At 42.8% G+C, this 26,359-nt stretch overlaps 1 protein-coding gene across 2 annotated transcripts in view; it reads left to right on the top strand.

The window, feature by feature from the left end:
• CRY2 (cryptochrome circadian regulator 2) overlaps positions 1–26,359 on the top strand; it is a 35,714-nt gene extending 9,355 nt beyond the window's left edge. Inside the window, exons 3-12 of one of the 2 annotated variants that reach the window (XM_066634714.1) lie at positions 1,197–1,339; positions 12,853–13,037; positions 15,126–15,214; positions 16,359–16,499; positions 18,357–18,668; positions 19,269–19,420; positions 19,554–19,756; positions 21,505–21,594; positions 22,084–22,220; positions 24,049–26,359. In XM_066634714.1, coding sequence (XP_066490811.1) covers positions 1,197–1,339; positions 12,853–13,037; positions 15,126–15,214; positions 16,359–16,499; positions 18,357–18,668; positions 19,269–19,420; positions 19,554–19,756; positions 21,505–21,594; positions 22,084–22,220; positions 24,049–24,123 — 1,527 coding nt within the window. In that variant the 3' untranslated portion in view covers positions 24,124–26,359. Of the gene's footprint in view, positions 1–1,196; positions 1,340–12,852; positions 13,038–15,125; positions 15,215–16,358; positions 16,500–18,356; positions 18,669–19,268; positions 19,421–19,553; positions 19,757–21,504; positions 21,595–22,083; positions 22,227–24,048 lie in introns of both variants that reach the window. The other variant, XM_066634712.1, reaches the window with a different exon arrangement.

Here is a 26,359-nt window from a genome sequence, read left to right as displayed (position 1 = left end):
CATTATACTAGAAGTCTAGAATGATGAGTTAAGGAAGCCAGTATGTTTCTGCAGTGCAAATATTTGTTTCCTTAGTTGAGTGGAAAAGCGTGCTAGCTTTAATTGCAAGTGATTGTAAATAGCCTTGACATTGATCTTTTTTTTTTTTTTCTGAATGTTTGAAAATAAATGTTTGACCCAATTCTAACTAACTGGTTATGTTTCATTGCTCTGAATTTGTCTCCAGTGGATAGCAGGCAAACTTCACTAACATAGTAGTTGTTGCATTTCACTCGGAAATAGCTGCAGCCCTTCTGCTGCTACTATGTACCTCCCTGCCATACTTAGATCCTCCATATGGTTGATCTTGGGGTTACCTAGATCTTGGTTGCACTAAGTAATATTTGCTGCATCCTACGCATCCACTCAACTGTGTCATAATTGAGGGGGACTATGGAATGCTTGCCATGGCAACCAATTGCATTTCTCTTGCATGTTTGTGAGAGAAAATAGGCCATAATTCTGAAGTGTGAGTTGCTGCAAGAATCTCTAGTTCGCTGAATATGAATTATTCCCCATGTACTTGATTTCTTAGAGCAGTGGTTCCCAATCTGTGGGTCAGGACCCACTGGTGGGTTGTGACCCAATTTTTGGTGGGTCCTGTAACAGCCAAGCAGAATCTTCAATGCAAAGATCGGATAAGTAATTGCCTCAAGCCCTGAGACTATTCAAAAATCAGATAGCGGCTAATTGCCCTGCAAAGACTTGCAGACTTCCTGTAGTTTCCAAGCATATATAAATATATGACGATAAATGTTTGAGCATCTTTCTTCCTGATTATTATTACTTGTAAGTAAATGAATAAAAATATTTCTTTCTACACTGCTCTAGTCAGACCAATCCCAATATGATCAGAAACCTGTTAAATTGTTTTGCCATTTTCAGCCCAGTTCTACATCTTAATTACGGTGGCCATGTTCATTTTAGAGATTGCAGAAGAACTGAGAAGCCACTGGGAGCCCCCTAATGGTAGCGAGGTGCCCTGGTAGCCTCTCCCCCTGCTACCCATGGTCGGATTAAGTTCTTGAACAGCTTGTATCACTAAGGCTACCAGAGCATCTAACCTTCATTGGTATTCCTAGGCAACCAAGAAGAAGAATATTGGGATTTTTACTTCCTGTTTGTATTGAGGGCTGATACCATGTGGTTTCTTGCAGGAATGGGGAGTCACCCATCTTAGTTTTGAATATGACTCGGAGCCTTTTGGGAAAGAGAGAGATGCAGCTATCGTGAAGTTGGCTAAAGAAGCTGGAGTAGAGGTGGTGATAGAGAATTCGCATACCCTTTATGATCTGGACAGGTAAGGTATAGATCTGATTAAGTAGATTGGGCATTGTGCTATCTGAGAAAGACGCTGGGTCAGTTTTGAGAGTTCTTTGTTGGTCAAGGTTCTGTTCATGCTACTGTGGTCCCATGTGCACAGCACTTCTCTCTTTTCATACTAAGCTCGCAAGTCCTGCTGTGGAATGGGGTGGGAAGAATAAATCATGTATTTATAATTTGGGAACAGTTGATTGTTACTACTGCAAGAGCCTTTACAATCAGATCACCCAGGCATTTGCTGCAGTATACAGTCTGAACACAGGACATGTTAAGGAAAGGGGCGGTGACTGTTCTGAATATAAACTAGGGTTGATCCAGATTTCCCGTTCTCTGTATTTTTGCCACTATTTCTGTGAGAGTTTGAAAATGGGGGAACTTTGCAACTTTTGTGGGTGGTCCCACTGAACATAGCCCTTTTTTGAGTTGCTGGTGGTGATTTTTGGGCAGGGAAAGCCATTGCTGCCAGTTTCTGTTCTGGAGTGCATCTCAGGGTTTTTTGTCTTGTGTCCAAAAAACCAAATGTGGGCAGGAGAGAGGAGCCTTTCTAATTAGCAGATGCGCTGGGGTTGAAACATTTGACCTAGAAGTAATTAAACTGTGGGAGGATGCATGGGAATTTGGGGGCAGTGCACAAACCAAAATGATTCCACTGAATTGCTCCGATTTCTTCAGTGAACATACCTTATCCATAATATACTCTTCATGTGCAAGTGCTCTTGTTCTTGTTTGTCTTATAAATGAAATAATCTTGGTTCATTTTAAATTAATGCATTCTCTGATGTGCAGGTGGATTACATGCATTGTAGTCTCAGTTGTAGACTCCTAAATCTTAGCTGCCTTGAGTGCTCCTTTCTGGAGTGGAAAGGCAGGATATAAATTCTACTAATAAATAAATCAATAAATATTCTGCAGACTTCTAATAACCAACACAGTTTAAAATTTGTGTACATGTACCTTTATTCATCTAACCAAATTTTTTTAAAGTGGAACATGTCAACAGAGCTCCCCCACAGCAGTGTCATGACAATTTTGTGCAGTGTTAGCGCTTATGGAGCTAACGTTTTTAGCTACTGCTTTTTAGAGGCTGACCAGTGACTTTCTGCCTGGCTCAAACCATGCAGACTTTCTGCCTTTCTCTCCCCCCCCCCCCAGTTATGTGCAAATGAAGTGTTTCACTACTGTGAATGAAAAGGAACTTCTAGGAATATCTTGTAAACTTTAAAATGTTGCCTTCAGAGATTTGGAAATTACTGGCTGCTTTATGCTGCACTAAAATTCAGAACTGTATTAAAGCTTCTGTATCCCACCTTCCTATCCTTAATGGAACCCTGCAGCAACCGTTTATTTTTTTAATATGGCGAGCAACCATATTAAAAATAGGAATCTAAATGGCATAGAATCAGAGAGCATAAAAAGAGCAAGAACATCGTTTATTACGTTATTGGAAGCATATACAAAGTCCTACATTACTTCATAGATTGCCTACAGGAAATGCATGTCCAAATAACTTATTTTCTAAAGGCAGAAAGAAGACATTAGGAGGGTTTTCCACACAAGAATTTGCACGACCCAGGCTGCCACAAATCTAGCCCGTGTTCTCACCCAACACATCTTACTCATATGGTGGTAGAGTACAAACCTGGGTCTAGATTGAAAGACTAAGTGTGTAGGCAGGTTCATGTGAGAAGAAAAGTTTCTAACATCCAGGTTCCGAACCATTTAGGGTTTCAGAGATTAGAACCAGAACTCAATCTGGACCTATATATTGGAAATTAGTGAAGCTGGTACAGTATTGTGTTGCAAAATCTAAATAAGAAGCCCCCATCCAAACTTACTGCATTGGTGAGAAATGTATACTTTACTTGGTCAAAGAAAGTAAAAGTTAATTTTTTTTGCCAGATAACTTGGGTCGGGGGGGGGGGAGAGAGAGAGAGAAAGCAGCCCTTGTAGTGCATGAATCAAACTATTGTATAATTTTTGATTTGGTTTCCTCTGGAAAACTTTTCACAAACATCTTGGCAGTTGGACAAGCATGCACTATTCATCAAACTTGTATTTAAGACTGTCGTGCCCTGCCTTTCCCTTCCTCATGGGAGGCGTTCCAGTCTGCAAACAGTATATAAAATACAATTCAAAAAATTTCAGTACCAAGCAAATGCAAAAAAAAATCAGCAGCGATTTAAACTATGAATAGTAACAGAAAGGTTTGCTAGTGACCACTAGAAGGTTAGGCCCCAAAGCGTGAACAAAACGGGTGTGGCAAAAAGTCTGAACAGTGCATAACTTGAGTGCAAGCAGTATGTTGGCCACACTGTTGTATAGCATCTCCACTACTTTTTTGTCTTACTACCAAGTGAGTTCTTAATAATATTAGAAAGAACTGAAAAGCTGGGGAAGCAGCAATACTAGTCAGTTTGAACTTTGTAGTTCTCTTGTTGGGTTTTATGGTCTTTTGTTCAGATTGTGGAAATGTGTCATGCTGTAAATTAGCTCTGTTTTGTAACTCTTGGGGAGGAGTGTTTCCAGCCCAGTCTTAAGTGTTTCATTTCAGTCAATAAATATATTATATGAATTTCATGTTTAGAAGTACAAGTACATTTACAGTTGGAGTGTCTTTCAGAATGTTGATGAGGTTTTTATATTGCTTTGTTCTACTGTGCTTGTATTGACAATGATTTTTCTCTTCATAATATGCTGTTACATTCTGTTTCTGTGTAGCTTGAATAATGTGGAGAAAGAATAGCAGAAATAATTCGGCAGTTAGATTAGCCATATGAAAATCTGGCCTCTTACTTCATGCAGAAAATATACCTTCTGTGCTCCCCCCTCCAAGCAGCTTTAACATTTTACTCCCAGTTTGCTGCTCTTGGGGAGAATCCCTTTTTCCGTTGTAAGCTAATGGCCATGTGGATGCTGCACATTTTCAGAGGCTGCCTTGAAGTTGTTTTTCAACGTAGTTCATGTTAGCTTTAACTGTTTTAGCTACTAACAGCGCTGTCCTATGCATGCCTACACAGAAGTAAATCTGATTGCGTTCAATAGGGCTTACTCCCAGAAAAGTATATATAGGATTGCAGCCTAAACATCATGTGGATAAAGTCAGGGAACTTATTGTACTTGTGGATGAGTGATCTTTGTATATTACTTAGAATCTGCTCAAAATGCATGTGTGCAAGTTGTAAACAAGAAATCCTCTGTTCTCCTGTTAAAGTAGAACTCTTGGTGATGAGCCAACTAATTGTATAAAGACAGAAAGCTGTGGGGGAAAGAAAAATCCTCTGCACTGCCAAAAGTCTTGTTTCCTCACTTTGAAAGCAGAAGAAGCATATGCTGCTGGGTGGCACTGCCTTTTTTGGCTTCTGTATGCTGGAGCATTCCCTAAAAGGATTTTTTTCTAGATGCTTGTTCCCTAAAGAATCATGTTTAAGCACTACTGCATTTTGTAAAACAGCTCTGCTATTCTTGCCCTATTTTTATTAATGAGCGCCTTGTGAGATACAGTACATTTCTGTTCCTATATTTCAGGTGGTAGCGAGGGACTTGAGTACCGTTTTCTATTGTGACTGAATGGGGCTTGACCTTGTGGTTCAAGGGCAATATCTTGTCCACTGAACCATGCTGGCATTTAAGGATTTGACCTGTTTCACTTTTTCGGTCTAACCCCTGTGCTGATGCTTGACTTTCTCCTTTTGCAGAGAGAACAATAATATTCTTTCTCAGGGGGGCTGGTCCTTTTCTCAATGCAAAAGATGGGTTGTCTTATTTGTCACTTGGTTACAATTGGCCGCAATTCTGCAAAGCACGAAGCTGTCTTCTGTTTTGTAGCTGCTTTGTACTGTTGCAAAACTGTGTCAGAGTGCTGCATGTGAGCATAGCTTGATGAGAATCTTAGTGGCATGGAGCTCCTCCCCCATACACGTGCAGCCTGTGGGGGAAGGACAGGCACATGGCTTGTGCTGAAACATTAGGCTAAAAGCCCAACCCTTTGCATAAGTTGTTGACTGGGAGTACGTGGCTGCTGCAGCCATAACTGCTACAGTACAAGCTGAGCAGGAAACAGATTTGGCTGCTTCAGCTTTATATAAGCTAGCAGTCTGGCTTTGGCTGTCTCTTAACTCCTTCCCTCTTGGTTTTTTAAAGCAACATTTGTTATCTTCTGTTCTGAAAGCTCTTTCATTAGAGAAACCAAAGTGTTCAAGATTTTCTTAGCTAGTTACTACATTCATTAGTGTTTCCTTGGAGCAATATCGGGAACTAGCAGATTGCTTGTGCATTTAGGCATAACATAAGGACAGCCCCACTGGATCAGGCCATAGGCTCATCTAGTCCAACTTCCTGTATCTCACAGCGGCCCCACCAAATGCCCCAGGGAGCACACCTGATAACAAGAGATCTGCATCCTGGTGCCCTCCCTTGCATCTGACATAGCCCATTTCTGAAATCAGGAGGTTGCACATACACATCATGGCTTGTAACCCGTAATGGATTTTTCCTCCAGAAACTTGTCCAATCCCCTTTTAAAGGCATCCAGGCCAGATGCTGTCACCACATCCTGTGACAAGGAGTTCCACAGACCAACCGCACGCTGAGTAAAGAAATATTTTCTTTTGTCCTAACTCTCCCAACACTCAATTTTAGTGGATGTCCCCTGGTTCTGGTGTTATGTGAGAGTGCAAACCACATCACTCTGTCCATTCCCTGCATAATTTTGTATGTCTCAATCATGTCCCCCTGCAGGCGTCTCTTTTCTAGGCTGAAGAGGCCCAAATGCCGTAGCCTTTCCTCATAAGGAAGGTGCCCCAGCCCAGTAATCATCTTAGTCACTCTTTTGCACCTTTTCCATTTCCACTATGTCTTTTTTGAGATGCGGTGACTAGAACTGGACACAATACTCCAGGTGTGGCCTCACCATCGATTTGTACAATGGCATTATAATATTAGCCGTTTTGTTCTCAATACCTTTTCTAATGACCCCAAGCATAGAATTGGCCTTCTTTACTGCCGCTGCACACTGGGTCGACACTTGCATCAACTTGTCCACCACCACCCCCAGATCTCTCTCCTGATCTGTCACAGACAGCTGAGAACCCATCAGCCTATATCTAAAGTTTTGATTTTTTTTGCCCCAACGTGCATGACTTTACACTTACTTACATTGAAACGCATCTACCATTTTGCTGCCCATTCTGTCTGGAGAGATCCTTCTGGAGCTCCTCACAATCACTTCTGGTCTTCACCACTCGGAAAAGTTTGGTGTCATCAGCAAACTTAGCCACCTCACTGCTGAACCCTGTGTCTAGGTCAGTGATGGCGAACCTTTTAGAGACTGAGTGCCCAAACTGCAACCCAAAACCCACTTAACGCAAAGTGCCGATAGGCAATTTAACCTGAATACTGAGGTTTTCCTTTAGAAAAAATAACTCATACATTAACATCTTTGTGCTGCTTCCCTCAGCCTGTGCTGTGCAGTGTAGAGTGCTGGCTGGGTGGCTGGTTAGCTGTATGAGTGGCTGAAACACAGGAACATAAGAAGAGCCCGCTGGATCAGGTCAATGGCCCACCTAGTCCAGCTCCTGTATCTCACAGTGGCCCACATCTATAATAAGGAGGTAGCACATACCCATCAGGGCTAGTAACCCTTGATGGACTTTTCCTCCAGAAATTTGTCCAATCCCCTTTTAAAGGCATCTAGTCTAGATGTCATCACCACATCCTGTGGCAAGGAGTTCCACAGGTTAATTACATGCTGGGTAAGTGGGCGTTCCTCTTTTATTGAGCAGGGGGAGAGTAACTGGCCCTCTGCACCCCAGCAGTGTCTTTTCTGGTGGCTGTCTGCTGGTGTTCTTTTGTTTCTTTTTACATTGTGAGCCCCTTAGGGACAGGGAGCATATAAATGTTGTCAGTAATAGTAATACTGTGCAAGATTGCATTTATTTTTTAATTAAGCCAGCAGTATTCTAGTTGGATGGCTGCATCATGCTGTATTTCATGAACACTCACAGCTATGTGAAATTCTGCAAACACTTCTTTTCCAATAGGATTGGAGAAGCAGTTCTGTGGTTTACCTTTAAGATCATATAAAAATTAGTTTTGTGTGAGGTTCTTACAGATAAGCCTCCAGTGGGCAACAAGGCAGGGCCAGCAGCAAGTGCAAGGCTGGTACCGCAAAGCCCGTGCTGTGGCCCGAGCGCTCTGCTCCCCTCCAGCTCTGATCCCCTCCAGCTATGCCACGCTGTGAGCTATGCTCCCCTCCAACCTACCTCCTCTCCAACCCTGCCAAGGGAATGTCCGTGCCACGCCCTCAGGTTGCAATCGTACCCTCACTTTCTTGGGAGTAAGCCCCACTGACTACAGTGGACTTACTTCTGAGTAAACATGCATAGGAGTGGGCTCTCAGGCTGCAATCCTAGTCACACTTTCCTGGGAGCAAGCCCCACTAACTATAATGGAACTGACTCCTGAGTAGACATGCATAGGATTGGGCTCTTAAACTAGGAGCAAACCCCCCCTCTTCTGACTAGGGCTGCAGTCCTTCCCTCACTTTCCTGGGAGTAAGCCCCACTGACTACAGTGAATTTACTTCTGAGTAGACATGCAATCCTACTGAGTAGACAGTAGGATTGGGCTCTGAGGCTGCAATCCTAGCCACGCTTTCCTTGGAGCAAGCCCCAATGACTTTAATGCGACCTACTTCTTGCAGGGCTGGCGCCTTAAAGCCTGCAGCAGCAGCTTTGCTGAGCCCGCACCTTCACGCTGCCTTACCCCAGACAGGGGAGGGAGGAAGGGAAGTGCTCCCATTGGGCTGCTGGGGGTGACTCCTCCCTGGGGGCCTGGCTCTTCCCCCTGCTGTCCGTTTTGCCCAGGCTGCTGGCGCCTTCCAGGGGCGGTGAGCAGAGGCTTGCACGTGGCAGCTGGGGCTTGCTCATCATGGCTTGGCGTGCCCAGCAGAAACGTGCTGCGTGCCCTCTGTGGCACGCGTGCCATGGGTTAGCCGTCACTGGTCTAGGTCATTTATGAAGAGGTTGAAAAGCACCGGTCCCAGGACAGATCCTTGGGGCACACCGCTTTTCACTTCTCTCCATTGTGAAAATTGCCCATTGACATCCACTCTCTGTTTCCTGGCCTTCAACCAGTTCTCAGTCCAGGAGAGGACCTGCCCTCTAATTCCCTGACTGTGGAGTTTTTTCAGTAGCCTTTGGTGAAGGACCGTGTCAAACGCCTTCTGAAAGTCCAGATATATAATGTCCACGGGTTCTCCCGCATCCACATGCCTGTTGACCTTTTCAAAGAATTCTATAAGGTTTGTGAGGCAAGAGTTACCCTTACAGAAGCCATGCTGATTCTCCTTTAGCAAGGCCTGTTCGTCTATGTGTTTTGAGATTCTATCTATGATGAGGCATTCCACCATCTTACCCGGTATAGATGTTAGGCTGACTGGCCTATAGTTTCCCGGGTCCCCCCTCTTTCCCTTTTTAAAGATTGGTGTGACACTTGCTGTCCTCCAATCTTCTGGCACTGTGGCCATTTTGAGGGACAAGTTGCATATTTTAGTTGAGATCAGCAACTTCATTCTTTAATTCCTTAATAACTCTTGAGTGGATGCCATCAGGGCCTGGTGACTTATTGATCTTCAATTTATCAATGAGTTCTGAAACATCTCTTTTAACCTCTATCTGACTTAATTCCTTGGTCAGGAGGGGCTGTTCGGGCAGCGGTATCTGCCCGAGGTCTTCTGCCGTGAAGACAGATGCAAAGAACTCATTTAATTTCTCTGCCATCTCTAAGTCTCCTTTTATCTCCCCTTTCCCTCCCTCACCATCCAGAGGGCCATCCGCTTTTCTGGCAGGTTTCCTGCTTCTAACATATTTGAAGAAGCTTTTATTATTCCCCTTAATATTGCTGGCTATGCGATCTTGGCCTCCCGTATCACCTTCTTACATTTCTTTTGCCATAGTTTATGTTCCTTTTTATTCTCCTCATTAGGGCAAGACTTCCATTTATGGAAGGAAGCTTCCTTGCCCTTTACAGCCTCTCTAACTTGGCTGGTTAGCCATGCAGGCACACGCCTGGATTTAGTGGAAGCCTTCTTTCTTTGTGGCATACACTTCTGCTGGACCTCTGTTACTGTTGTTTTAAGCAGCCTCCATGCACTCTGGAGAGATTGGACTCTTTTTACCTTCCTTTTCAACCTCCTTCTAACCAGCCTCCTCATTTGAGGGAAGTCCGCCCGTCGGAAGTAAAGGGTTTTTGTGAGAGATTTGCCTGGTATTCTTCCCCCAACGTGCATGTTGAAACGGATCGCAGCACGATCAGTTCCCCAATGGCTCCGTAACATTGACATCTCTAACCAGGTCCTGAGTACTGCATAATATTAAATCCAGAGTCAGTCACCTGTCCTCTGGTGGGCTCCATGACTAGCTGCTCCAAAGCACAGTCACTTAAGATGTCAAGGAATCCGGTCTCCCCTTTGACCCAGTCAATATGAGGATACTTGAAGTCCCCCATGATTACAACCCTGTCCCCTCCTAGTCACTTCCCTGATCCATTTCCTCATTTCAAGGTCCCCTTCCGATTTCTGGTCTGGAGGATGATAGTACGCCCCAGTATTACATCACTCCTCAGGCTTGGTAATTTAGCCCACAGAGATTCTACGGTGGAGTCGGACCCACCTTCAATCTCTACTTTGCTGGATTCTATCCCTACCTTAGCATAAATGGCCACCCCACCTCTAACACATCGTTCCCTGTCCCTCCTGTAGAGTTTATAGCCCGGGATTGTGGTATCCCACTGATTCTCCGCATTCCACCAGGTTTCCGTTATGCCCACTATGTCAATGTTTTCCCTTGATTCCACTTGAATCACTATGGTGGCTGCCCAAATCTGATGGTTTCTCAGTATGCTTGTTGTGTTGTATAACTTTCAGGAAACTTCTGCTCTGCTTGAAAACTTAAAGCTTCCCCACCTGTTCCACTTATAGCTTGCAGGGGCTTCTAGAATTCAGCATGGCAGTATGATTAAATAAAGAATTGCCTTTGAAAGCACAAAGCATGTGGTATTCTAACCATAAACAGTTTTGTGATGCAGCTTCCCACACCAGTTGGGCAATCTTAACCATACTAGCAGACCGCTTTTTAGACAGATTTGTTGGTGTGGTTAAAATGTGCAAATACATATACATTTTCTTGGCAGCACCTCTAGTTCAAGAGTTCAAGTTCCTTGGCCTCAGTGAGAGCGAGAGAATATTTAATTGGAAATTGAGACACTGAATTGTAGTCAGAACAAGAAGAACTTGCAGCAGCTTCAAGTTCAATTTGTTTCCTATCCATATCCTTTACTTTCACTTTTCATCAAAGGAGAAACAGCAGTTTGCAATCCTGTGGTGTTCACATATTCTTCTAAAGTGTGCTCTTAGGAACCCTGGGGTTCTCTGAGACCCCTTCCAGACCACTCACCGTAAGTGGCCAACGTCTGCTTAGGGCTGTGCCACTCTGTGCAGGCACCAGTGCTTTGGGGCACCCTGAAACTCCGTTCAGGTGTGTAAAGGGCTCCAGAGACCAAACGGTCTTAGAGCTCCATAGAACAGCGGTTCTCAAACCAAGAAGCAGCTTAGTGCCATTGTACAGTCTTCTAAAATGAGATGGTTGAGTTTTGGAGTGTACCATTCAGACTGCAAGCAGAAGATTGCATGACAGGGTGAGATGGGGGAAAAAGTTTGGCATCATCCACTCTTGAGCCAATTAACAATAACCACAAAAAATTCCCTGCATATATGATGGGGCATTCAAAAACATGACAGCCACTTACCTGTAGTGTGAACCATTATGCTCTAGAATTCTGCCGCTTCATTCTGCATAACTCCTGCATAACACAGATCACTTGTGGAGTGATTCTCTAAAGTTCTGGTTGTACATTTGGCCTGATCTAGAACTTTTCAGTTTCAAATAAAATAGGCATGTGAAACACCTATTTGTAATTACTGCTTGAAGTTGGAATGACATTTGTAAAAGGAAAAGGAAAGAGAGTATGGCTAGGGGTCCACAATTTTCAGCTGGTCTTGGTAGTTCCTTTTGTCTCACCATGTTTTCTCAGTACCTCATGTTGTCTCCTTGTGTAAGCCAGTGAGATCAGCCATGTTCCCCTTCCCAGCTGGAAGGTGTTGGGAAAGACTGTCTGCTTGGCAACGACCTGTCAAGGCAGATACTGTTGCCACTCTCTTCAGCTACTTAGCTTACAGGGCTTTTTGACTTGGTCCTTGCTATGTAGACTTTCCAGGTAACTTGACAATGCAGGAACCAAGGAAAGTGCTGCCACAAGCCTCTCCAGCTGCAGAATCAACAGTGGTGGGGGGGGCTGTCCATTTGGCTGGGCATATCCATGTGTTGATAGCTTATTGGCTTGGCCCTGTGCTGTCCAGATGCTTCAGGCAACTTGGCAATACAATAACCAAGGGACTACTGTACTTCTTTCTAGCTATGGAATGAAAGACCTGTGGGTTTGGCCCTGCACTGTGGAGACAGTCGGAACCCTACTATGCCTCAGTCTAACCCTAACCACTCATGAAATGAAATTGTAGCAGCGCAAGATGCTGCTTTGGGAAGCACCCAAGGCTTTTGGGGCCTTGTTGCTTGGTGGGAGTGCAGAGCACTGAAAGATGTCGCAGTTTGACACTGCTTGGGAAGCCCACAAGGCCCAGGGCCTTGTGGCTTGCTGGGAGTACAGAAAGCAGATGCACTGAAGGGTTAGTAGGAACTGAAATAGCAAGGAATCAGAGCAAGGATGAGACGGCAGTCATGGATTCAAAGGGTAAATGCTGGCAGGAGAGCTAGAAGCAGAACGCTGGGAGATCGAGAGAGAAAATGCGCTTCTCCTGGCTAGCCCACTCAGTCTTTATTGAATCTCAAAAACATGAAGCAACACTGTTACAACATTAAGGGTTATTAAAGGTTACTACGATTATACTGGCTGCCTACTAGCTAATTCTAGCTTGACCACAATACACATTCCTAGATATGATAACATCCTGTTGCTCACAGCACTGGGTTCAGAGTCATCACCAAGGCCAAGAGTTTGCTCTTGCTGCGCAGGCTCAGAATGTGTTCTGCTGTTGCCACATATGCCAAGCCCCTGTGCTCAAAACTCAGCGCCTGTGCACATAAATATTACAGAAATGGGGTGAGACATGATTACTTGGCTTATGTCCAGACCATGGCATACACCTTGAGACATTGCCCCTAGAATGAATAGGGAGAGGTTAATAGTATGCACTTATTTTTGAAGTGGTAAAGTTAATGGTGGACACAGGCAAACACGGGGTATGGTGGAGCATCTAGGTCAAAGACTTGAAGGAGAATAGTCTGGAACTCCTTATCTCTTAATATCTGAGGTAGGAAATAAGTGCATAGATCTCCATTTTCTGTTTCTATATCTTCTCCTTCCCCCACCAAAGGTCTAATGGAGGAGCTGATCTTATAAATGTGCTGTGTTTTTCAGGATAATCGAACTGAATGGACACAAGGCACCTCTCACATACAAGCGTTTCCAGGCCATCATTAGTCGAATGGAGCTGCCCAAGAAGCCAGTTGGCACAGTAACAAATCAGCAAATGGAGAACTGCAAAACTGAGATTCAAGAAAATCATGATGAAACCTATGGAGTTCCATCCTTGGAAGAATTGGGTATGTTACAGAGCTGCATGGCAGCAGTGCTAGTTTTCTTTGGGCTTGGAATGCATCCAAGATGGGCTGAAACACTTTTTCTTGTCTGATCTGATCAGGCTCTAGTTTTAGAAGCAGACTTCAGATTATCAGGGCATTTTTTTAAGCTTGAGAAAATGAACTGATTGTCTGTACTATACCCTACATCAGGTTATTACCATGTATTTTTTGCAATACAAAATGACTAATTACAGGTTGAGTATCCCTGATACCGCTAGGAAGCAGAAGGTGTTTAGATTTTGGATTTGTCTGGATTTCAAAATAATTGCATAAATATAATGAAAAATGCTTTCTCTTGCTCCTTTCACTGTTACCCATATGGGTCTCTGCTGCCCTTTGACATTTTTCAACAGTGTATGTACAGGTACACTCCACAGAGCAGAGACTAGAACTTACAGCATGTACAGCTGTATGTGGAAATGAGCACAAGACCTTCTAGTGTTCACACTACAGAAAGCAAGAACTTGGACAAAAATGGCTGCATTTTGGAATATTTTGGATTAGGGGGTCATCTTAATAGTTGAAATAATAGGCAGTCATATGTTAAATCAAATACTCTTTAGTTCTGGCATAGCTCTCGGGTCATAACTGATATATTTTTCAGCACTTCTGTAAGTAGATTGTGCTTTTTTTTAAAAAAAAAAAACCCTGTACATGTTAGAAGTTTAATCACTAGTTTTCACAAATACAAGCTTCTGCTGGGAACCCCGGGGTCTCCCAATGCCTTATAAGGCATTAAAAATGTCTCTTCCATTTTCCTTCTAGAAATTTTTTTGCCTCTGTGAGGCATTCTGAAGCCCGCCGAAGCTGCAGACAGACGCGCATGGCCTCTGCTGGCTTCAGAAAGCCCTCCAGAGGCAACCGGAGCTCTGCTCCAGTCACCTTTGGAGGCTTTAAAGGGGCCTAAAACTGCAGATTTCAGTCTCCTTGGTTTTTGCTATTTGTGGAGGGTCTGAGAACAGATCCGTCACAGATACCAAGGCCCCATATGTATATCCATATAGCTGCAATATTGTAGCATGCCCCTTCAAAATCCATGGCATCAACCTTCAGTTTCCAGTTGCCTTTTCAGCTTTAAAGAGCCTCAAGAGGGAGGTGACCTGACCTGAGAGCCTTTCTAGAGCTGACTTAGGTTTGCACTGCTTGTTCTCAAAAGGCCAGAGAAGTTGCTGCCTTATAGGCCTCACCCCACTCCTCTGGGGGATGAGGTGAAAACTGTAGCAGAGGAAGGAGCAGATCATGCTTCTCATCTGGTGCAGATTCTGTTTGTTCCATAGTGACATTTAGAGTCCCTTCCAGTTCAGGGCAATTGTACTGGAAGAACAAAAGTAACAGGAAATATGAAAAAGTTGTTCTCAGGAAGTAGTGACTGCTTTTAGCAGTTTTAATGGTGGGATTCTACAGTTTGGTTACAGTGTTTAATGCTGGCAGACAAATCAAATTTGTGCTTAAGTAGCCAGGGATTTCATAGTAGTTAGACTGCTACAAAAACACCCCAGAGAGAAGATTTGGGCTGTCTGGCACTGTGTGGGGAGGAAGACCACTACTTTGAGCATTTGAAAAGCTTTGCAGCATGTTTTCTGACCTTTAATTCTGCTCCTGTGCCCTTAAAGTTCTATCACTGTGTCCTGGTGTGCCTTGCTCCAGTTATTGTGATTACTTATGTGCTAAGCAAGTCATTTCTGTTCATTTTCATATTTAAGCTACTTTTCCTTCATCAATAACATGAGGTCTCTGAATGTGGCACCACAGTACTCTGAACTAAATGGCTCTCTGTTTTCCAATTTGTGAATCTGTTTCCATGGCTCAGAGTCTTATTATTTTGCAGAAGAACAAGACGTTCTTCTGTGTGTCACTTATGGTGCATTCTATAGATATGTGTGTGCGCGCATAACTTATTCAAACATGCCCTCTGCAGGCTACAAATGGCAATTTCATGTTGAATTACAGGTCAGCATGGCTAGCAAACACGTTGATCACAATTTCAGTTAGAGTTAAGCTGGACCTAGTGTTTGAGGTTTTATATTATCATCCAATCCTTTCTCTCAGGCTTCCCTACTGAGGGTCTTGCCCCAGCTGTATGGCAAGGAGGGGAAACTGAAGCATTAACTCGCCTGGATAAGCATCTGGAAAGAAAGGTAAGCCTGTTCATATGTATTGCAAAACCATCTTCAAGGCAGTCTACACACTGTGATGGGGTTTTTTTGCTTTTAGGTTTTTTGGTGGTGGTTGGTTTTTTAATGTAGGCTTCTTGCTGCATTCTGATTATAACTTCATTTGTACCTGCTTTTCTACAGAGTTAATATCTATTTTTACCTTCATTTGATGCCATGTAGAGAATTTTTTCAAATAAAAAGCTGGGATATAAATTCTCAAAATAATGGATATAATTTAACCTTTATGTCTGTTATAGGAATAACTTTCCTAACATGCCCAGTTTCTTTTTTTACTCCTGTGTATCAGACAGATTTCATTTGCCAATATATTATTTCTACTGCATTTTTAATTGTTATTGTCTCTCTGAGAAACTTGCCTTGGTATAGAATATTAACTGACTGAATAAGAGAAAAGCAGTGTATCAGCCATTAGTGTGGTTTAAAACAGTGGGAGTTCTGAGTGGTGCTGTGAGTTATAATAGTGCTTTAGTGTCACCCCTTTATATAGATATACTTGTCAGAAATTGTGTAACAAGCTAAATGTTTGTTACTTTCCTGGCATCTCCAATCTGGACACCTTATCTGGTGTGGTAGCAATTGATACTGCGAGAAGAGAGCCTGTCCGCATGGCTGCACCGAATATGAATTGGATGGTTAACTCAGGACACAGTCCTAACCCCTTAGGTCTTTCCAGCACTGACTTAAGGGCAATGTAGCTCTGAGGTAAGGGAACAAACATTCCCTTACTTTGAGGAGGCCTCCGTGAGTGATACCCAACTGCAGGATGCAGCACACGTTGCATTGGCACTGCTATGCCAATGCTGGGAAGTACTGACATAAAGGGTTAGGATTGCGCCCTCAGTTTCATTAGCTAGTGACAAGTGGGGTATGTGTTCTTAGTTTGAGTTGAAGAAGTAAGATCTTGCACACTTGCACAAACAAGTTGCAGAGTGAGTTGCAGACCTTTGGGTGGCTAAAGCATCTCCCTGCTTTTCTGCACTCACCTTGAAAAGATGTGCAATTGTTAGATTTGATAATTACAGCAAGTAATGTTTGAATCTAGAATTTTACAGAACCTTCTTTCATATGCAATATGTGCTTCCTCTTTCTTTCTTAATCCTTCAAGGCTTGGGTTGCAAACTATGAAAGGCCAAGGATGAATGCCAATTCCTTGTTAGCCAGTCCCACAGGGTTGAGTCCTTATCTTCGGTTTGGTTGCTTGTCTTGCCGCTTATTCTACTATCGTCTCTGGGAACTATACAAAAAGGTGAGAGAAACAGGTTTGGAAGGAAACTTTTATGTTATTAGAAACATCTCAACCAGCAGTTAAAGCAGTAGTTCTCAATTTTTTTTCTTGGCACACTGATAGCTACAATACTTTCCTTTTGTGATTTCGCTTCCAGCTTCTGGGAGACTCTTCTCAGTTCTGCATCTCTGTTTTTAGGACAACTGTCATAGTGAATTGATTGTCGCTCTGTCGGTTCCTTAGAGCTGGCAGAGGAAGAGGGACAGACAATTCATTACAACAGACAGTTGCCCTAGAAACAGAGCTGCAGAACTTAGAAAAAAGTGTAATTATTTCCACCTGCTAACCTGGGTATCTATACTTTTTGGGACTGTTCAGACCACTGCTTCCCATTGTGGCCATGGCTTAATTGATGGGAGCAAAGGCTATAGAAAAGCAACTTGTGACATCTCTGCTGGTCCAGGTCTGCCAGAAGGGATCTTCATTGGTTTAATCAGGTTTCCTTCTGGCTCGCCCATTGCTTGCTCCTTTTGTTGGTTCAGACAGCTATCTCCCAGGAGGAGGATGGGGAAGAGCTTCCTCTTTGTGCCTCATGGTTTCTGGTTTCTAAAAGTCTTTTGGGAGTGATGACAACAGCTGTTGCATGGGGGAGAATATATTGTGCATTACTGTTTGGCTCAAAAGTGCTTTTTGCTGCTCATATTTTGGCTCAAGATTTCTAGTTCTGAAAGAGAAAATAAAAAATTATTCCATGCACCAAAGTCCTTCTCTAGCATCCTGAATGTCCTCACTTGAAAACAATACATACGTCTGACCTTTTTGAAAGCAAGTTATATGTGGCTGCCTTGGTATTTAGTGACAGGGGACAGATCTAGATTGCTAGGAGTGTTTATACTGGAGGGACCTAAGGGAGGGTACCTAGAGGGTACTGGAGGGTACCTAAGGGAGAGTACCTAGGCCAAAACCATTGTACATTTATTTAGAGATGAGCTGTAGCTCAGTAGAAGAGCATCTCCTTTGCATGCAGAAGATCCTAGGTTCAATCCCCAGCAGCTCCAGGAGGGGCAAAAAATTTCCTGACTTAGATGGACCATTGGTAGTTTCTGTATAAGGCCCTTCCTTTATACTCTTCCTTAAATCTTCCAATTTTCTGTTCCAGTGAAAGAATAGTGCTGTTGTATATTTGCAACAGCTTCCTAAGTAATTAAATATCTGAAGGGTTGCTTGATATCTGCTTTCTCATAGATAAAAGTTCTCTGCCTTGACCCAATACACCAGAAGTTCTAAACTAGTTTCACTTTCCCTTTTTGGTTTGCATGGGTCTAGGCCAGTTCAGCCAAGTCTCCACATCTGGGGTGGTGGAATGTGCCATGCAAGTTATGCACCCAGTGGCACATAATCATGTGCCCGTCTATACATGAACTACATATTAAGTAGAGTTTAATTTGCTCATTGAGTAGTGACTCTTCTGGAGGGAAAGACACAATGAGCATGCATGAGTGAAATCATGTGGTGGTGGGAGAGCATTTCAGATGGGAGAGATGTGTACATATCCTCCCCTGTATGATGTAGGGGCTAGTGAACACAGTCTGAATTTGACCTCCCTGTGGACTTCATATACGAAGAATATCTGGGGTCAGATATTTTGATCCCAGGCAACTGTTTATAGTAAAGGGCTACTTGGGTGGGAACAACTCTGGTGATCTAAGTGAGCTGTGCTGTCTTGGTCTATGAGGAAGTCATTTGCAGAAAGTTCCTTTTAAAAAGGCAGTTCAGTTCAGAAGTGGAACGTGCTCAGAGTGCAGAGTTCATCTACTGATATATTCCCAAACTCTTAATACTATTTTATGTACCTCTTTTTTGTCCTGTCTTTTCTAGGTAAAACGAAATAGTAGTCCTCCACTCTCGCTATATGGCCAGTTACTCTGGAGAGAATTTTTTTATACAGCTGCCACAAACAACTCCAAATTTGATCGTATGGAGGGGAACCCAATTTGCATCCAGATTCCTTGGGACAGGAATCCTGAAGCTTTGGCAAAGTGGGCAGAAGGCAAGACAGGCTTCCCGTGGATCGATGCAATCATGACACAGTTGAGACAGGAGGGTTGGATTCATCATCTGGCTCGGCATGCTGTAGCTTGCTTTTTGACTAGAGGTGACCTATGGATCAGTTGGGAGTCTGGCGTTCGGGTGAGTCATGGAAGGTGGTGGCAGAGTGCGTATTGGTAAGAAAGAACTGCAGAATGTTTCTCTAGGATGCACAGCACTGTCATTGCATTTGATAAATAATAAAAAAAAATTTATATACCAGTTTCCACAAAAAGTAATTTACAAAATCATTTACATAGCTAAACAAAATATCTGGAGAACCCCTTGCTGGCATAAGCCTCTTTCTAAGAAGTTATACTAATAAGCATGTTCCATTGCTTGAGCTCCCTGGAAATTATGGCAACAAATTGCGAGAAACCAAATTCAGCTGGGCTCTGGATTAGTAAATGTAGCTTTGTTCTGGTAATGGATTGCAATCTCACTTTGTACATAAAAGGGATGTGGCACTAAGCCAATTCAAACTGAATGTATGTTCTCTCTGGGCAGATTTGCTATTCTGCAAACCCATATATTGTTGAATACATTTACATAGTTCCTCACCACTTAGTGAAGTTTATAAACTGAAAATGAGGTACTCTTCTCATCAAAAGTTGTACCAGTAATTTAGCATGAAACCTCCTTTGAACCCTGCCTCTGAGATGTTTTTCCTGTTTCTAGTGTTTGCTCTTTCATTTGCTACAGGTATTTGATGAGTTGTTACTAGATGCAGATTTCAGTGTCAATTCAGGCAGCTGGATGTGGCTTTCGTGCAGTGCTTTCTTCCAGCAGTTCTTCCACTGCTATTGTCCTGTTGGTTTTGGGCGTCGTACAGATCCCAGTGGTGACTTTATCAGGTGAGTGTGTTGGCCAGTTCTGCTGCTGAGCTCATCAGCAGGCTTGGCATCTTCTGTAATTGGGGCATATGACTTCATACACCTGTTCATAATGCTGTGAGGATATACCAGTCTGTCTCAATTTCTGCTGCAGGCGATATCTGCCCAAGTTGAAAGGCTTTCCCTCGCGTTATATCTACGAGCCCTGGAATGCCCCTGAGTCGGTGCAGAAGGCAGCAAAATGTATCATTGGGGTAGACTATCCCAAACCCATGGTGAACCATGCTGAGACCAGCCGACTAAACATTGAGCGTATGAAACAGATCTACCAGCAACTCTCGCGCTACAGAGGCCTTTGTAAGTGCTGCCAGTTGTGCCATACATTTGAGTTGAAAAACTTAGCTTTTGTAGTACAAATGCTATTCAGCCTTTTCAGGATAAAAATAGTTTCTACTACAGTAAGGTTCTGTGCTCCTATCACACCATGCATTGCTCAGCATAGTAGCTATGGGGCAAGGGAGAATTTACTACTTAAGAACTAAAACATACAGTCCACTAGGGACGAGCTGCAGTCCTATCCACACTTACCTGGGAGTAAGCCCCATGGAGTATAATGGGATTTACTTCTGAGTAGACATGCATTGAATAGGGCTCTTGTATTATTGAGGGCATGAGTGGGTAGCATATAGTAAGAACCTTCATAGTTATGACCATTGGACATCACAACATAGTTCTAACAATAAACACGCAAAGATAGAAACAATTTGGTGTAAAAATATATAAAGATGGGGAATAAAAGGTCCTTCCAGGAAAACCAAGACTATCATTCACTTTCTTAAATGGTCACCATTACAGCTGTAGTCTGAAAGAAGATACTACGACTATTCCTGACCAGCAAATCATGCTGTACTTAAGTACACCTGTACTTAAGTAATTGTGTCTGACAGCAGAGCACATTTTATTGCATAATCAAGTCAGGTCTTATAATCTCTTTTGTGTAGCCTTTATAATGGGTATAGTGTAAAGCAGCCATTCTCAACGAGAGTCATATGGCCCTCTGGGGAGCCCCAGCACATTTGAAGAGGGCCACAGACTGAAACTGAGAAGGGGATTTTGTTTATCTGTCCATGTTATATCCTTGTTAGATGAGTAAGGCGGGGGGGGGGAAGACATCTGGAACTTGAAAGAGCTTCTAAGAGATTGTAGTTAAAAAAAAAAAAAAGGTTGACAATGGGTAGTGTGAAACATAGTGCTCAGTAGATATGCTCAGGGTTCAGAATTGAACACCATGTGTCAACAAATACTGAGACCATCTGATTCTTGGCCAGTCTTTTCACTAGACCAGTGATTTTCAATCTTTTTCATCTCACGGCACACTGACAAGGTACTAAAATTGTCAAGGCACACCATCAGTTTTTTTTACAATTGACAAGGCACACAATGCTGTTAGTGGGGGCTCATATCCCCCATTGACCCTACTAATAAATTACCTTCCCCAAAGTCCTAAGGCACACCTGCAAACCATTTGCAGCGCACCATGTGCCACGGCACAGTGGTTGAAAATGGCTGCACTAGACAAGTGTTCTTCCAATTTGTTGTGCTTTACATACTGCAAGGAACATTTTTATAAAATTGTCCACTATCTGTAGGCAGCCACTCTTAATAGCTGAAACTTATTGTTAAATTAGATTGGAGTATTATAGGTTTGACTTTGACAATAAAATATTGTAGACTAATATTGCTGCTCTTAACTGATGATAATTTACAAAACATCAAATCTTCAACTTAATTTGAGCATGACTTCACTGAAACATTAATGTCCTGCAAGAGAAGCATGTTCAGCAGATTTGTTTTGATATGTCAGTTGATACAAAGCATGTAAACCAACCCTCGGCGCAACTCCTTAATTTATTTAAAGGGCCAATCGGTTAATGATAAATTTTGATTAAATTATTTGATATTCTTGTCCTTATGTATCATGCAGTGAAGGCCTGAGTCTTGACCAGACTGAATGTATCTCTTGCTGTAGTGCATGGGTGTTCTAGTTGTCAGTAAAAAAGCATGATTGTTCTTTAATGGAGACATCATCATTACACTCTTTTCAGGTTTATTGGCCTCTGTTCCTTCTTACATGGAAGATCTCGGCAGCCCAGTCACAGACCCTTCTGCAGGCCAGGGAAGCAGCACCAGTACAAGTAAGCAAGCATTGACACACATTACATGAACCCTTTAATGGGTACTTGGAGGCAAAAAAAAAAAAAGGCTGTAACATAAGTTCCATGAGGAATAGACATGATAGGGTATAGCTCTTATTCATTTCTGATAGATTTGATTGAGAATTCAGGTCTCTTCTAGAATTTAGTCCTTTTATATGTGAAGTCTATCTGAACATAGGGCAACACAAGTGATATTTAAAGAAGGAAACTAGAATTAAAAATGACTGTTTTCTGCTGATCGTTCAGAGCTAAAGAAAAAAGAGCTACCTTCCATGCTAAAATCTGAAATAAGGGGAGTATCTGGGGAGCATAAGCATAAGGGGAGAATCTGGGGCTGTAATACTTCTTTATTGCATTTTTCCTTAGCCTAGTGCCTGTACTTCTCACTCACTGTTGGCAAATACTTGCATGCCTAGAGAGCCCCTGATGCCAGAGGAACTATCATAATTGTTGTCTTTTTTTCTTCAGTGCCAAGGCAGTCCCATAGTGGCCAGACTTCTCCAAAACGGAAGCATCCAGTGGCTCTGGAGGAGCATAATGAAGAGGTGTACAAGCGAGCCAGGGTGATGGCTCAGCAAATTCCAAAGAACCCACAGCAAAAACTTGTGAGTGTGAGTAGCTAGCATATGCTTGGCACTCAAGCCCATCTGATCACCTACTCAAGTAATTTAGGTTCTGTTGTGTTGCTGCAGTTCAGCAGTCACTGAGCCTGTCGAATATTAAATCTGTTGTTTGGAAAGGGCTACGTATTTCTTCTGCAGAAGGTACTCTTGGAATCATGTCACTGTCGAGTTTGTCCAAAAATAAGGTAAAGATAAAGAAAAATACAGAACTGATTTAGTGTAGCAGCTAAGATTGAGCTGCCAGTCGAGACTTGTGCAAATCTGCCTTGAATTATTTGGTGGCCGTAGGCAAGTCACTGTCTCTTAGCCTCAGCTTCCCAGCTGCAGTAGGGCAATGATGATGATACATCCCTTACAGCAGGGCTTTTCAGACTGGGGCGTTGCGATGCCCCAGCTTGTGGGGCCTGGCCTCTACCCCCTTAAGGGACGGGGGCAGGGAGGGTGCAGGGGCTTGGGTTTTTCCACAGGGGGTAGATATTATCATTCCTCTTCATGCACAGTGAAGAAACATGGCACATAGAAGGACAAGTTTCTTGAACTTCCTATTTCCCTGTGTTATAAAACATTTGAAAATGATGTGTGTAGCAATAGGACACTGAACGTTGAGAGGTGAGGGAAAGAAACAAGATGTAGCATCACTTGCTCCTCAAGCTGACGTTTTAAACTTCCTGTCAATTTTTTAAAAAAATGCACATCTTTAATTGTTTTCTAAATTATTTTGAAGTCTTTTTTTTATTTGGCAACATTGGGAGGGAAGGGAGGAAGGAACAGTATTAATCACTCTGGACACGCTTACTGTATATACTGTACTTCCAGTTTAAAAGTATCTCCTGGAAATTTTGTCAAGCTAAAAGTTGCCGAACTGACCAGCAGAGGGCAGCACCATGTTTGACTTCTAGTTCTTTTTAGACTGATACAATTGAGAGTTGAACTCCAGTTTTTCTTCTCTGTAGGAAAAACATTGCATCCTACCCCAGCTGTTTTATCCTTATTTTCTGTTTTCCTAAAGGAGTTCTGAATATTTAACACATGTGTATCCTTCAAGGAACTTCATGCCATGTACATAGGATTTATCCCATTTAATCTCTGTAGCAATCTGTGAAATAGATTAGCTGAGGAACAACATTTTGCCTAAGCTCACTGAGAAAACTTCATGGATTTTGTGGCATTTGAATCCAGATCTTTCTGGTCCAAGTCAAGCACATTTTTTTTCTCTTACTTACTTGACTTTTAATACTATTAACCATTCTTCTTAAGGGCTTTGGTTGATGTATGTGTTCTTGGTTTCATCCTCGTTGCTGAAGAACCTGAACCTGACCCTCCATAGCCACTCTGGAACTCCATGCACTGGGGGGGGGGGAGATTAGAGGGAACACTGCTTGCTTATTCTACTGCGCCTGATATTTGAGATGCTGTACAATTAATAATGACACCATGGTTGGTCTTCAGCTGGCAAGATGGGGCTTAGAGTGTTGGACTTGTTCCAGGAAGACCTGGATTCAAATCCCCACTCAACTTGGGGCCCGTCACTATCTCTCAATGTAACCTACCCCACAAGGTGGATGGGAGGATCAAAGGCAAGGTGAAGCTTTGGATGTTGTCCTGAGCTTCTTGGAAGAAGGTGATAAATAAATAAAAACAGCACTATTTTCTACTTTTTGTTTGGTCTTCTTAAGCCATTTCTACCCAACATTGCATATACACAACAAGGACCAGATGTGTACACCTGTGGACTAGGCAGGAATGGATTAAATGGAGCAAGGCAGTAAGATAAATAATGATCGTGACAGGTTGTTTTTTTTCTTTACAGCCTGAGATGGGAGTGGCCACTGCAAGTGCTGCTGCCAGTAGGATCAGAACACTGACTAACAACTTCACCTGTTGAGTGTCTAAGTGAATGTGTAACCCAGATGGCTGCCACACAAGGATTCAGCAGATCGGTACAGGATGCAGTGAGCAAGCTTCATCAGTAAACAGAAGCCCCAGGAAACAAACCTCTGACTTTCCTGAGAGACAGTCGAATCAGCTAAGAAAAGACATTTGAATAAGTCTTGCTCATTCCTAAGTATATCCCAGTTACCTCATGTGGGATCCCTTTGTTGCTCTATTTAGAGCATCTCTTGGTGTTTTCTCATCACTGTTGACAGCAGGTACTGAGACCAACCATGCAGACTATTTCATGGTGCTCCATTGAGTTCCAGGAACTTGCACCTATTAAACACTCCAAACACTGTTTCTTGAGATCCTGACAGAAGTAACATCATGAGCTGGACAGGCACTTCTATAAAGGAGTACGTAGGCCGCCATGAGAGCAGCAGCACATAGGAGAGCAACACCTACCATTTTGCCCTAGGAAAAGGGGGATAGTAAGCTTATAAGAATTGCAATAATGATTCTATTACACCAGAAAGGCCGCTGTGGCGTTTCCACCACATTGTCCATGTTTGGTGATTCTGGGGAAAAAAGTTTTCTAGACATTTGATCTTTGCCGATGGGCAGGACTGTCTGTGTGTACGAGTGCAGTGCAATTCTGAGATCATAGAAAAAGCCACACTTCCATAGGATCTCAACATCTATATTTTACAGAAACTAGTTTCTAACTCTTTCAGGTGCAAAGATATGCCTGAACGTGTTGTGCTTGGTGAAATCTAAGAAGCCAATTCTGTTGCTGAATAAGGTTTTCTGAGGTTGCAAGTGGTGGCTTCGGGGTCTTCAGAACTGCCTGGCCTTACCCCATGGCTAGCAGGGGTGGAAGAAATATGCATAAGAGAAATTGCACAAATTTGCTCAATTTGCATAACTCACACTTCACAAAACACTTTTTTCAAAAATGTGGTGCTTTGGCAAAGAGTTTGCTTTTTTTTTTTTTTTTTTTTATAAAAGCAGAGTATATGAAAGCAGAGCCTGGCCTTTGTATAAATTTTCTTCCTGTAATGGGACTCCTCAGAAACTAGATGCCTAGTGTGTGAGTGGGAACTTTCTGACCTAATTACAGTCTGGAATTTTCCCCTGTATTTCAAAGAGCAGCTGACATCAGTTGAACCAAGCCTGTAGTGGTGACTTGGGTGGTGTGAAAGTGTCAGTGGGATTAAGAGAGGCTGAACGAGCTCTCCTGTATGAACTTTTTCAGCAACCCCCTTCTGATGTGACTGGTTCCCCTTCTCAGCTACAGGTTATGGTACATTTGCATCTCTTTTGAAATATGCCTGGAGTCCTGTACCCTGCACTGCATGCCTTCACCTTAAGCACCTGGAATTCTAACCAGGCAACTTTGTTGTTCTGTCAGATTTTGATCATGGTCCCTTCATTTGTTTTTCACATAGCCTTGGCAGGGTTGCTGACCCCCTTGCTGCCTCAGATCAGTGAGAAATACCATGTTTCTGTGACCTTGAAGATTTTTTTTTCAATGTAGCTGGTGCCATGCAGTGAAATGAGCTCTCCTGAGGTATTTGTGTGTGTTTGTGTAAAGCAGTTTGATCCTGGTAGCAGTTAAACTGGAAGAGCTTATCCCAGGCGCAGTAGCATTGCTCAACTGTATATTGAATCATAACACACCTTCATGGGCTGCTTCCTTATGGGAGCATAGACTCTGTTACAGTTGGGGGCCTAGGCATTAAACTTGGGGAAGGTGAAGAACAGTCACTGCCATCCGAAACCTTGCTGACATGGGGCAGTGATGCATTGTTATAAGTTGCATCATTTTAATTAGGGGCATGTAAAAAATGTACTAAATTATTTTAGTAATTCGTCTCTGGAAAGCTTGTCCACTATGCTCTCCCAATGAAATCCTTGGGCACATTTCCCAAGCAGATGGATGACCTCTTCAGGCCTCAAGTTGATATCCTTACTTTCTAAGCCATTATTCCTGGCTCCTTCCCAGAGAGAGCCATGTACAATTCATTTTATTTGGTGTCCTGTCTCCTTCTGAATATTTAGCCACAAACTGCAAGTGGTGAAGAATAGGAGAAGGATATAGCCCTGTTCTGTACCACAGAGTAGGAAAGAAATGCACTTTCTACACTTCAAATGCAGAAACTGTGACTCCTCTACCTGAAATGTTTTCCTGCTTTTACAGTTGTGTGTAACTATTAACTGGTTTTATAAATGTCTTTATCCCTCTA

Source organism: Tiliqua scincoides, chromosome 1 (assembly GCF_035046505.1).
Source record: "Tiliqua scincoides isolate rTilSci1 chromosome 1, rTilSci1.hap2, whole genome shotgun sequence".
In the NCBI taxonomy this organism is placed as follows: Eukaryota; Metazoa; Chordata; class Lepidosauria; order Squamata; family Scincidae; genus Tiliqua; species Tiliqua scincoides.
This window is presented reverse-complemented; position numbering and strand designations above follow the sequence as displayed.